Genomic DNA, 14,747 nt, shown 5'->3' with positions numbered 1-14,747 from the left:
GTGTAGACATTTCTTAGTGGAATTTCTTGACCAAGTTTGATGATGCACATTTTTTTTAAAGCAGATGTCCGTCTGGCTGTCATATCTTTCAGAACACAACTCTGCTACTGAAGTAGAATTTTCAAATTGAGTGTAGATGTTCATTACGTGAATGTCTTGACTGAGTTTAATGATGACCATTTTCCGATTTGACCCATAATGAGTTTGATGATAAGATTTACGAAACTGTAATCTGTACACTAGTAGTTTTATTACATCAATAACATCATAAGTTTGATAATGAGCATTTTCTGCTCAGATTAAGCAGAGTGATAAACATTTTTATTGCTCAATGCTTGTAATTAAAGTGTATCATCTGACTATAAATTACTGTCTATGATTCAATTCAATGTTTCTATTACAGAGTGCATATACTTGTTTGGCATTTGTAAAAGTCTTGTGGCCTGAGTTTAGCATATGGCATCTTTATGCTGCAGTTTTACACTATCAACGAAATTCACAAGCAGTAGAAGTAAGTGTAATCTGAGAATTTCAATATTTTGCTGATATGTTGATAGTTCACAATGTTGTGCAAGTTTTTTAGTCAAATGTTTTTAAGGTTTTTCGCATATGATAAGTCGTGAAACTTGAAATGTAAGTTTATAACCCAAAGATCTCAGTTCCTTTCAATATTCGCGCATATCGGACCGTAACTTCCTGAATTATGGCCCCTGATTGTACGAAAAATCGCGTTTTTAGCTTGTGGACCCTATAGAGGTCATAATTTTTATCCGATTTAAAAAAACGTATTATTATATCACCGTTACACCCTAAGGAAGGTTGAGTTCGAATTTCGTGAAAATCGGCCCAAAATTGACAGACAAAATGGCTGCCGTTCATTCTCAAATAGCGTAAAAATATGGTATATCAAGGTTGTGGACCCTATAGAGGTCACAATTTTTATCCGATTTTGTTGAAACTTGAAATGTAAGTTTATAACACAAAGATCTCAGTTCATTTCGATATTTGCGCATATCGAATTGTAATTTCCTGATTTATGGCCCTTGATTGTAGGAAAAATCACTTTCTTGTTAGCTTGTTCTCTATCTATCTCTCGAAAATGTGGGCGTATCCTGCCTAGCAGCCGCTGGTTATCTGACTTTGACAAAATTTTTAATATAGGTCTATCTCCCAAAGATCTCGGATCCTTTCAAAATTAGCATGTATTGGACCGTAACTTCATGGATTATGGCCCCTGATTCTACCCACAAAAAAAACCTTCTTAGCTTGTAAACACTCTACCTACAGGTCACACCTCGTGGGTTTTCTCCGGGGCCTCCGGTTTCCTCCCACTGCTAAAGACCCCTACGCGCAAGCGAATTATGTAAATAAAATTAAAACCATATGTTAGTCCCGAAATGACCTAGTTTGTGTCGAGTGGACGTTAAACCTCATTTCTCTCTCTCTCTCTCTCTCTAGAGGTCATAATTTTCATCCAATTTGGATGAAATTTGAAATGTATGTTTATAACCTAAAGATCTAGGTTCCTTTCGATATTCGCACATTTTGGAGTGTAACTTCCTGGATTATATGGTCCCAGATTGTATGAAAAGTCGCATTTTTATATGCCCACATTTTCGTGTGAACGTATATTGTCGTTGCCCTATGTCCAGCCGTCCGTTCACATTTTATTTGTGGAGTCTACTGGTCACAATGTTTATACGCCCACATTTTCATGTGGACGTATATTGTCGTCGCCCCTGTCCGTCCAGACGTCCACAATTATGGCCCCTGATTGTTAGAAAAATCGCATTTTTATATGCCCACATTTACATGTGGACGTAGATTGTCGTCGCCCCTGTCCGTCCGTCCACAATTTGTTTGTGGACACTCTACAGGTCACAATTCTTATCCGATTTTGACGAAACTTGAAATATAGGTTTATCTCCAAAAGATCTCGGCTGCTTTCGATAGTGGCATGTATCGGATCGAAACTTTATGGATTATGGCCCCTGTTTGCACAAAATATCCGATTTTGTTGAAACTTGAAATGTAAGTTTATAACCCAAAGATCTCAGTTCCTTTCGAAATATTCGCGCATATCGGACTGTAACTTCCTGAATTATGGCCCCTGATTGTACGAAAAATCACGTTTTTAGCTTGTGGACCCTATAGAGGTCATAATTTTTATCTGAATTATAAAAACGTATTATTATATCACCGGTACACCCTAAGGACGGCTGAGTTCGAATTTCGTGAAAATCAGCCCAAAATTGACAGACAAAATGGTCGCCGTTCGTTCTCAAATAGCGTAAAAATATGGTATATCAAGGTTGTGGTTGTGGACCCTATAGAGGTCACAATTTTTATCCAATTTTGTTGAAACTTGAAATGTAAGTTTATAACCCAAAGATCTCGGTTTCTTTTGATATTCGCGCATATCGGACCGTTACTTCCTGAATTATGGTCCCTGATTGTACGAAAAATCGTGTTTTTAGCTTGTGGACCCTATAGAGGTCATAATTTTTATTCGATTTAAAAAAAACGTATTATTATATCACTGTTACACCCTAAGGACGGCCGAGGTCGAATTTCGTGAAAATCGGCCCAAAACTGACAGACAAAATGGCCGCCCTTCATTCTCAAATACCGTAAAAAATATGGTATATCAAGGTTGTGGACCCTATAGAGGTCATAATTTTTATCTGAATTATAAAAACGTATTATTATAACACCGTTACACCCTAAGGACGGCTGAGTTCGAATTTCGTGAAAATCGGCCCAAAGGTGACAGATAAAATGGCCGTCCTTCGTTATCAAATAGCGTAAAAATATGGTATATCAAATTTTTGGACCCTATAGAGATCACAATTTTAATCCGATTTTGTTGAAACTTGAAATGTAAGTTTATAACACAAAGATCTCGATTCCTTTCAATATTTGCGCATATCGAATTGTAATTTCCTGAATTATGTCCCTTGATTGTAGGAAAAATTACTTTCTTTTTAGCTTGTTCTCTATCCATTTCTCGAAAATGTGGGCGTATCCTGCCTGGCAGCCGCTGGTTTAGCTTGTGGTCCCTCTGGAGGTCATAATTTTTATCCGATTTAAAAAAACATATTAATATATCACCGTTACACCCTAAGGATGCCATCATTCGCAAATAGCGTAAAACTATGGTATATCAAGGTCTTGGACCCTATAGAGGTAACAATTTTTATCCAATTTTGTTGAAACTTGAAATGTAAGTTTATAGCCTAAAGATCTCGGTTCCTTTCGATATTCGCGCATATCGGACCGTAACTTCCTGAATTATGGCCCCTGATTGTACGAAAAATCACGTTTTTAGCTTGTGGACCCTATAGAGGTCATAATTTTTATCTGATTTAAAAATTTGTTTTAATATATCACCGTTACACCCTAAAGATGGTTGAGTTCGAATTTCTTGAAAATCAGGCCAAAACTGACAGACAAAATGGCCACCGTTTTGTTGAATACCCTATAGAGGTCACAATTTTTATACGCCCACATTTTCATGTGGACGTATTATGCTGTCGCCCCTGTCCGTCCGTCCGTCCACAATTTGTTTGTGGACACTCTAGAGGTCACAATTCTTATCCGATTTTGACGAAACTTGAAATATAGGTTTATCTCCAAAAGATCTCTGCTGCTTTCGATATTGGCATGTATCGGATCAAAACTTCATGGAATATGGCCCCTGTTTGTACGAAATTTCTTGTGAACGCTCTACAGACTACATTTATCAACCGATTGTTTTGAAATTGATATATGTTGTTTGCATTAGTGAGATGAAGAAGCCTATTGAATTTCAGCAATTTCATCATTTAAATTAGTGAAATGAAGAAGCCTTTTGAATTTCAGCAATTTCCGTTAATTTCTTCTGGAGTTATGGCCCTTGTTTTACTTTGTTGCACCTTGTGAACGCTCTAATGACAAAAGTTATCAAACGATTTGTATGAAGTTTATATGCATCATTTAAATTAGTAAAGCAAAGAAGCCTATTGAATTTCAGCAATTTCCGTTAATTACATCTAGAGTTATGGCCTTTGTTTCACTTTGTTGAATATTGTGAACGCTCTAATGACAACAGTTATCATCCAATCTGTTTGAAATTGATATGCATCATTTAAATTAGTGAAATGAAGTAGCCTATTTAATTTCAGCAATTTCCGTTAATTACGTCGTGAGTTATGGCCCTTGTTTCACTTTGTTGTACCTTGTAAATGCTCTAACGACAAAAGTTATTATGCGATCTGTATGAAATTTATATGTATCATTTAAATTAGTAAAACTAACAAGCCTATTGAGTTTCAGTTATCACCTAAATTAGTGAAATGAAGACAAACAAGCCTATTGAATGTCAGCAATTTCCATCAATTTCGTCTAGAGTTATGGCCCTTGATTTACTTTGTCGATCTGTATGAAATTCATATGCATTATTTGAATTATTTAAACGAAAAAAGCCTGCCGAATTTGAACAATTTCTGTAGATTGCTTCCAGAGTTACGGCCCTTGTTTTAGATTTTAGAACCTTCTGAACCTTCAAACAACGGAAATTATAATGTCATCTGTATGAAATTGTCTATTAAATTCCCCTAATTACCTACAAAAGAATAAATATGTGACAACCCTTGTCGACTGCTCGGACGATTTAGCTGCTGTGGGCATATGTTTTGTTGCCTGGCAACCAATCTTTTAGCTTGTGGTCCCTCTGGAGGTCACAATTATTATCCGATTTCTGAGGCTTCTGTTGTTTTTCGTCAATATGATTATCGCTATATAAGTTAAAATATTATGTACGGGAACTGTAGTACTAGTGAATTGTAATCTATTGTCGGTATTGGATTTTTAATTAGCAGTTAAAGCTGTAGGGGTAAGTCAGAACACAGGAATGTCTTACTCAGCTCAATAATATACAATCAGCTATTCAGTGTTCACGCATCATTTTTCATTTTATAATTTACTTATCAACAAACAATCACAAGAAGAAAAAAAAACAGAACGCAGTACAGACATTGACATTATAGAATTTATACGGCATCCGATTAATCGGCACTACTTTGAATCAGTTATTATCTGGCTCTTGCAGTTTATTTCTAGAGATTGAAAAGGGGGGTGCCCAAGTTTAGATTTTGTCGTTGATACCGTGTGGTTGGAAGGTTTTTAATCTAATAATCCAATGCGTAGGAACCAGGGATGGGATTTCAAAATTTTAGTTGTCGGACATTTTCTTCCCGAAAATAAAGGGACATAACTCTTATCGTTATTTAAGCAGGCGTTTTCAAACCACAATTAAGAATCACGTGTCAACAAAATATTCAAATTCATACGTAATAAAAAAAAAATTAGATGCACCTCGTAATTTTTCATATTTAATTCCCGTACGGTATTCAAATTTATGTCGATAATATTCCTAAAAAATTACATGACATCGTAATACCATAGAATGAAAGCGTGCCGACTACTGCCCATCCGTACCGGTTTCAAATTCCCCCAATATTACCGTATTTTTCGGGTCATAAGTCGATACATTTTTCAGCAAAGTCCGGCATTCGTCTTATGCTCCTTTTCGATTTATATACGGAAGGTAAAAAAAATGACATCCCGAAATTTATTTGGCAGTAAACCTAGTAAACGTCGCTCTAACAGAACGAGCGAGTGACACCAACTGCTAAATAATCCCATTCGACTCTAAGCATGCGCTATTGTCTAAAAACAATTACTGTTACTACTTACGTTATTCCAATCGAAATATTCGTCAACATTTCTTAGCGTGTTTATTTATTTATTTAAAAACATAAACCCCATTCAAAATATGATCATAAATCCGACAATATGCCATCAAAATAGAATCTTTTCTGCCGACATTAGACGTATTATATTCGGCACGTTTACACCTCTTAATTCCACGTGTCTCGCGAGATTTGTACTATCATTTTGCGTGTGTGTGAAATAGCTTTATTTAACTTCAGCTTCCACTGAAGAAATATCACAGACAAGTTATCGGACGCAATGTATATTGATTTGGGGTGTTATATACTATTAGGATATGTGACATATATGACTAATGTCTACGGCCGACATCAAGGAGATTAAAACATGAGACAAAGGAGAAATCACGGGTTAATCACATAGATTAAGTTTATTGGATTGATATATAGTTTGACAAAGAGAAGCAATGACATCTGTTCAGGATTGTCCGACAAAGAATTAAGTCAGCCAATCAAGGCAGATTAAGTAGTTAATCAAGGTAGGTGTATTGACGGCATAAAACGATAAATACGTTGATCACTTAATTACCTAATCAATCCAGCCTATTATCAACGATAATCTGGTTGAATGGTAGTTATGCACTCAGTATACTATATTAATTTTGGAATTTTGAATATTATTTATCATTGTCCGACAAAGAATTAAGTCAGCCAATCAAAGCAGATTAAGTAGTTAATCAAGGTAGGTGTATTGACGGCATAAAACGATAAATACGTTGATCACTTAATTACCTAATCAATCCAGCCTATTATCAACGATAATCTGGTTGAGTGGTAGTTATGCACTCAGTATACTATATTAATTTTGGAATTTTGAATATTATTTATCATGTCTTGATGGCATATTTCTGGTCGGACAATTTAGGACGTTTGGAAAATAGCGTCGGACATGTCCGGAATATACAAGCAAAATCACATCACTGGTAGGAACACTACGCTGATATCACCCACAGGAGAGACACCCCAGTCGACTCCCACTTCAATTTACCGAGACATTCTAGTCGAAACCTCAACTACCAAATTATCAAACAACTTGGCACAGACCCTGAGCTTCATACTTCTACTACCAACAGACGTACAATTGAATTACATTGGATTAGTAGATTTTTAAAAAAAAACCAACCTTTCAACCACATGGTATCAACGACAAAATCTAAACTTGGGCACCCCCCTTTTCAATCTCTATTTAACCTTACCCACTGGGTGTCCCAACTTTAGATCCTTTTTAGCCTCCCTACCCCCCTTTTTTTAGTGCTACCATGCCACCCTTTTCATCACCAATTCGCGTTTAGCTATTTGCTACTTTATATCTATTTTATCATCCCAACACCACACCCCTTTTTAAGCTCGACTATGCCACTTTTTTATCACTATTCCATGTTTAGCTACTCGCCTTACGTCACAATACGATACCCGACGTCATAGCAACTCTTCAACCAATATGGACGCCTGTCATCAATGCGGAAAAGTATTCTCCAAGAAGTGCCACCTACTTCGCCACCTCAAAGAGAGGCATGTGGCACCGAAGTTCACCTGTGTCACCTGTAATAAACCTTACAGGAGAATGGAATATCTGCGAAAACACAATTGCAAGGGTGCTTTAGCACCTCGTCCTCCCCCGGACCAACTACAAGAAGCCATCGCTATAAGCATTGGAGACTTAAGTACAGTACGCCCGCCGCGACGCTTTGATGAAACACGATTATCGTGTCGTTTTTTGTTGAAAATTGCCACGATAACGCCACGATATTGCCACGATAAATAACTCGGTGTAGCAGTCGCTATCGTGTGCCACGATAGTCGTGCGACACGATAGGCCTCGGTGTAATTTTACATGCAAAATTAACGGTATTTATTTGTCATAAACAATCGATGTCAAAACGATATACAGCCACGATGTTATGAATGTTGAATATTTTCGTTAATAATACGGACGCATTAGGTCACGTTGTATAGTTAGAACATGCGTGCTCGCATATTCTGCACGATATATGCGGTTACATTTCCAACCAGTCATGTAAAGCTGCATGTCTAGTACACTTTGAAGGACACGTATGCATAAGACTATACATGTATTACACAGTTTAGATATTTATGCCGTGTTCAAATTGTTTTGCATATTTACTATATTATGAGTTTATAGTTAAGAACTACTCTCGAATCACGGCAAAGATAGACTTTAAATTGCAAACTATAACGGTATTTGGGTTACCGGTCTTACAAATAGAAATAAGACAAATAGAACTTGCAACGGGGTTCGAAAGCGCTTTCAAATCAGACATAAGTTCGTACTTACCGTAAAAATGAAATGAACGCGACACAAGTCTCCGATGTAAGAGAATATTAGTTAATTATTACCGCTATCAAATCCACGCAAAAATCCAAGGCACTCGTTTTATTTTAGAAAAGAATAACTGTATTTCGATGGAAGAATCTATTCCACATGAACCCCAAATCAATGATAACTGTCAACTTGTATGTTGTCATTCTCGTGCAGATTGGTTTGAATAACAGAAATGTCCCTTGGATCCAAGATCAAAGAATAAAATCGCACGTAGCCACTTTGTTGTTTTTATTGGTTAAGACTACATTATGCCGCAAAGACCCAAAGTTGCCAGAAACCATGCAGTGTTCACCTTACAACAGGTCCATTGATTTATGGTTTATTTTATAATTTATGATACCGTTTAGACCACAATGCGTTACGATTTAAATTTTGGTATTCCAAGTTGATTATATATGCAAGTTTATATGCAAAAGGATAGTAATTTGGATTGGTATTATTTTTATATTTGCCTGTGATAATTATTAAGGATATTTAACATCTACACTATGAGTATAAAAGGTAAGGTAAATACTTTTTACATATTGCGTAAATTTTTAATAATGTACATTATGTAAGCGGTAAAAGATATCAGCCGAAAATCTAACTGATAAATTCACGACAATGTTTCCTTATATTTGGAGTTGTTTAGTTTCGTGTACGGAAAATAGATTAACGATTAGTTTTAACATTATTTATCATGCCGAAACATATCATTCCAATTTCTCGTGTTAAAGGGAGGTTCGTACTATTTAAGAAATGACCTTTTGGCCCGACATACATGTACGAATAATCGCCGTCTTATAAAATGCGAATTCCGTTTATGTAAAAGGGGCTCCGGCGCAATTTAAGGAATTATTGTTGACCCAATATTAACCATCGCCAATTTTTTAAATCATGGGATAAAGTCAATCAGCAAACAATACGGGTCTACTTTATTACAAAAACATTGGTGAACTTATCATTGATCGTTAGGTAAATAAAACAATATAAACAACCAACTGGTCCTCTTCAATAGTTATGAAATTAATTAATCTAGAAAGCACATCAAAGAGTGTAGAATAAATGGTCTAACAGAAAATTCAGTTGTTAAAGGGGCGTGGGGCTATTTAAGGAATGACGTTTGTGCACCATAATGTTGGTTCAGTTTGAATTTTGTAAAAATTGGATCGAAACTGCTCGACAAAATGGACGCTCCTTGTACGCAAATAGTGTAAACTCTTCAGCTGCAGATAAGATCCTGGAAAAAGCTAGTAAGTGTCTCGTCTGTGAAAGGATACAACATTATAGGAATGAAAAGCAAAGAATCACCAGAGTGAATAATGATCTACGCGATCAACTGAAATCCCAATTAACTGCTAATCTTTACACTACCCTCAACGACATGCAGGCCAAGAACAACCTTAAACTAAACCATAAAGTGAAACGACGACAAATCCAGAAATTCCACAACCTTTTAGAAACCAAATCTGGCAAAAATTACCCAACAAAAAGTGCAAAGAATGATTACCTTACCAAAACTGTGATCAACCTAAGCTCTAAGATCCTAACTGACACCCAAATCTCCCTTTTATCTAAAGGACTCAAGTTCATACCAACTACCAAACCCAAGAACTATGATAATTACATCACCAATATTGAGAAGGGATTGTGTCAACTGGCACCGGGTGGTAAAATAGACTATCTCTGACACCAAATTACTAATTTACCTAAGAAATAACCACACAAACAAGAAGGAACCTTGACAGGTAAAGAACAGGAAGCCCTTCAACAACTGAAGTCTGATAAGACAATTAGGAGATAAACACTTCCTGTTATGTATTTAGAGGGAGTTTATTGTCCATTTAACCATGCTTGAATTATTAGCGTCGAGTTGTTCTAATGGATAATTTAAACATGGTTAAATGGACAATAAACACCCGATAAATGCGGAACAGGAACGTGTTTATCGATATTGTAGCACAAATATTTGGAGATTTTCTTCGGAACTATTTAGGAAACATTTTTACACCCATTTTAAAAAGTCGTTATTTGGTCATTTTTCAAAATATTTTCAATAGATTATAGACGGTCTCTTGCTTTTCTGCAAATTTAAAATGTTTGAGTCTCGAGTTGCTGGTAAATGAATTATGAAAGAAAATGTTATTCTGATATCGACAACAAAAAATATTTTTAACGTTTGAAGATTTTTAAAAGAACAAGAAATTAGTATTATTGCGGTATTTCGAGACGAGTGTCAGCGTGATTGAAATAATTCCGCCCTGCTATCCGAGACTAAAAGAGGAGTAATTCTTGGCAACAAAAATGACTTTTTTATTGGTTGGGATATTAAATTGTGCAATGGATTTTAATTAACGGGAGTTGATTTCAAACACACAGGTAAGTTTATGATAACCAAAGTTAAGTAGTTTGATCATAATCGAAGTAATCCGTTTAAAATTTACGATGGTTCGGACAGTAGCTGTTCTGACGTGTTGTCAACAAATGACAATTTTGGCATAAATTAATGATTAGGCTTATATTTCAGCTGCTATATTCGACTCCCTCATTGTATTTTCAAGCGATTCCTTATGACTAATGACTTATTATTAGGTAGATCATACTAGTCAGATTTTGAAAGCATGATTTTTTTTTTTTAAAATCCACCACCTGATTAATAAAAATTGGTGAGTGAAGCTAGCCTACCAAAAAAGAAAACATAGGCCTACTGTCACTGCCTAGTTACGAATATATCTGGATACCTGAAAATGGTTTTGATTAATTTATGACTGATTTTCTACAGTTTTATGTATTTCGTAAATGTGATTTCATAAAAGATGATGTTTGAAAATGGTGTGATAGTCATGTGTGCAGAATTCCTTGAAGATATTTGCCAATAAAGATTTGAGTTAAGGAAGATCATTGAGCACAAAAATGAAAAAAAGTACACTGTTATATTTATACGCAGTAATTTGCCTTGATAATTTAGAGGGGGTTTATTGTCCATTCGACCACACTTTTCGACCAATCAGAATCGAGGAAATTTCTAATTTGTGCTGCAATATCTATTGTCCCAGCGGATAAGGGCAAAGCCACAGTCATAATGAACCAGCATGACTATATGTCTACCGTAAAAAACCTACTAAATGATAATACCACCTACCGGAAGATTCGGAAGGACCCAACCGCGAGGCATGAAGCTAACTTACACAAGGTACTGACCAAACTGAAAGATGACAACCAACTTGATAACAGTTTATATTACAAACTTAAACCATCATACCCAGTGCCACCATATGCTAGAGCGACCATCAAGATCCACAAAGACCCAGTCAAGGCCTGACTTATTATTTGCTCCAGGGACTCAGTTTACTACAATACCTCCCAATACCTCTCCAAGCTCCTGTCACCTTTAGGGAAAACAGCCGAATCATTTATACAAGACTCTGGTGAATTCTGTAAGAAAATAAGACAGGTAAACTCCGACTGTAAGATCATCTCTTAAGATGTAGTGGACCTCTTCACTAATGTGCCCCGTGATCATACCTTACAACTTTTTAGAGACGGGATAAACGACCTTGATACCCCACTAAACACAACTCTCAACACCGACAGTATTATAGAACTCATAAAAGTATGTATTTCCTCCATTTTAGATGGAGTGACGACTTCTATGAGCAGATCCATGGCTTACTCATGGGTAGACCACTCTTACCTTTGGTATCTGAAGTATTCATGACGTCCCTCGAACAAGAATCGCTAAAGACATCAGCCATCAAACTTGTGGTCTGGTATCGGAAGGAGGACGACACCTTGGTTGTGCTCAAGAAAGATGATGACCCCAACTGCCTCCTGCAACATCTCAACAGCCAGACTTACAGAATTAACTTCACCATGGAAGCTGATGAAGATGGCACTATTCAATTTCTGGACGTATTGGTTACCAAGATGGAGACAACCTTAAACCGTCAGTGTATCGTAAACCCACTCATACAGACCAATATATTCATTTCAAGTCAAATCACCCATTGAACATTAAGAAGTCCATTGTGTCAACCCTTACAAAGCGCACCACCACCATATGTCAAGAAGATTCATTAGCTATAGAATTAACGCATTTACGGAAAGTCTTAACCGAATTTAATAATTACCCAAACCCAAAACAATTTGTTAACCAAGCCATCAGAGAAGTAACCATCGACAAAGATAAAAATCCTAAACCTTCTAAACTGGCTACGAGTGGTATAAGTGTATCCATCCCCTTTATTGATACAAGATCGCACCAAATTAGAAGATACCTCAACAAGCAGGAATCGAGGTCTGCTTCTCTAGTGGTAAACAATTCAAAACATTCTGGCAGCAAATGTTATAAAAGAACAGACCGACCCACCACCACCTAAGGGTTGTATTTACGAAATAACCTGCTCCTGCAACAAAAAGTATATAGGGGAGACCAAACGACCATTGGATAAGAGAATCAAAGAACACCAATCATCAGTAGCAGAACATCTAAGTAATAATAGACGGCACCGTGTAAATTGGGACTTGACACAGACGCTAGCCGTAAACCAGCACCCGAAAAAAAACCAGGAAAATTCTTGAAGCGATTCACATCAGAAGAAACCAGCCAGAACTCAGACGGGATACTGGAATATACCGACCACACGCGTATGACTCGTTGATATTAGGAACTATTAACTAATTCGTTCTTAGTGTAGACTTACTGTGATTATAGGCCTTCATCGGCGATAGGATATGTTCAAGTGTCATAGTGTAAATGTTCAATTTTTGTTTTGTCTTTCATCATCTTCTTGGGAACGGAATAACTCGGTGGAACGTCGCTTTAATTAATAGGATATTGGGTTCCACTATATGGTTTTGTGCTTAGTACTTGTTCAATTGTTTATGCCACTAAAGAAGCTATTGTCATTCATTTTGGAAGACCTTATTATTAATGTTTACACTTAATCTTAATCAGTACAATTGTAGTTTGTGTATTTTATTATTTCGTTACTAGTATTTGTTATGATTTGTCACCACCCCCCACCCGCCCTTTAATAATAATATTAGTTGTAATTAGAGTCATATATGGTTAGTTTCATTCTTTCGTTTATTATGGTTTCAATTGTGTACAGATTGTTAGGGTCCTAGACCTTTATAATATGTTTTGTTACATACTAACTGTTTTAAACCTTATATAGGAATTGGAGATTAATGGTATATCAATATATATGATTTCTTATTTACTATTTGTTCTTATTCTGTATTCGTAATAGAGATTAACCCATAAGTGCATGGCTACGGCCTACGCCGTAGAGTAAACAAAGGCTGAAATTGCATGGCTACGGAATTTCCTGTATCGTTTTTACAGGTGGTTCCACGGGAAATCCCCTTTTGACGCCATTGTCTAAATCCAGCATGGCCGTCCTGTCAATGTTTTGAGTAAAATTTCTGTAACTTTTTGCGAATTTTCGCCAATTTAAGACATGATTTGTACAGGATCCCATTCATAGTTGCCAAGGAATACTGTGTGAGTTGGATTACGCTACAGAGTGTGGGTTTTTTGGGGGGGTTTTTACGCAAAATAGCGGTTTTTTGTCCAGTTTTTTGCTTCACGTAGAAATCGTAGATATTTGTGTTGCAGTTCAGTGTGTTTGATCATAATCTATGGTTTGATGAGTGTACAAAATGTAGTGACTCGGATGATGATGTCGCCTGTTTAACCTCGTGGGTTTTCTCCGGTTATTCCGGTTTCCTCCCACTGCTGTTGTAAAGTTATTGTGTACCATACTTCATTTCTAACATTCTGCATCAATAAATATTTTTTATTGCACTCAGAAGTGGGAACTGTTGTTTTAGTATAAGTATAATTGTGTATTTTCTTCCCTTTAAGGATTTCTTATTGATTAATAATAGTTTTTATAGGTATGAGGTTTAACTTTGAATGGCTTTTGATTCAAACTGTTAATTAGTTTATTGTTAGCAGTGAATGTTATGGGGTCACCCCACTATGCCAGTTTTTAATCCCTGAACAGTTAATGATTATCAGATTATAATTTTAATCTTAAAAGACCATTAATAACTTGTCCGTTTATTTGTTGATTTACTTTTGGCAAATTGACCAACCACTCTCATGTACAATTTATCACGTGACCACTCGACTTCCGCAACAGCCATGGCCAACATAATCCGTCATACAAAGGGGCGAAAAGGGAAATAACACATTTGTGGATATCTCACCCCGAGTACAGTATCGACTATTCACAATTCATCTTTTATCGCTTATCTGCTATTAGCATATCATTTCACCACTGCAGAGGCTTAGCTGTGAAATATTTATTATTGTTGTACCCCGAGTACAGTATCGACTATTCACAATTCATCTTTTATCGCTTATCTGCTATTAGCATATCATTTCACCACTGCAGAGGCTTAGCTGTGAAATATATATTGTTGGGGGGGGGGGGGCTGCAACCCTAACCCTTTTTTAAACCCCTAAAAAATATAAACAAACACCATGTGGCAAAACGCGATTTTTCTTAAAATTGGGGGTCATATTCCACGAAGTCACAGTCCGATGTGCGCAAATATCGACAGGGACCGAGATCTTTGGGATCTAAACATAATTATTTTAAGTCTCATGAAAATCAGATATAAATTGTGACCTCGTGGGT

The 14,747-nt window shown here is 36.4% G+C and overlaps 1 protein-coding gene across 3 annotated transcripts in view; it reads left to right on the top strand.

The window, feature by feature from the left end:
- The window catches only part of LOC126811173 (dehydrodolichyl diphosphate synthase complex subunit DHDDS), a 94,818-nt gene that overhangs the window by 47,395 nt on the left and 32,676 nt on the right, over nucleotides 1–14,747 (top strand). The window contains exon 7 of one of the 3 annotated variants that reach the window (XM_050536717.2): nucleotides 404–511. The exons of the other annotated variants lie outside the window; for them this stretch is intronic. Within the exon in view, the coding sequence (XP_050392674.1) occupies nucleotides 404–511 (108 nt within the window). The remainder of the gene's footprint in view (nucleotides 1–403; nucleotides 512–14,747) is intronic. 3 annotated transcript variants of the gene reach the window in all.

Source organism: Patella vulgata, chromosome 2 (genome assembly GCF_932274485.2).
Source record: "Patella vulgata chromosome 2, xgPatVulg1.2, whole genome shotgun sequence".
NCBI classification, from domain to species: domain Eukaryota; kingdom Metazoa; phylum Mollusca; class Gastropoda; family Patellidae; genus Patella; species Patella vulgata.
Note: the sequence above shows the minus strand (reverse complement) of the source record. Positions and strands in the feature narration are given on the sequence as shown.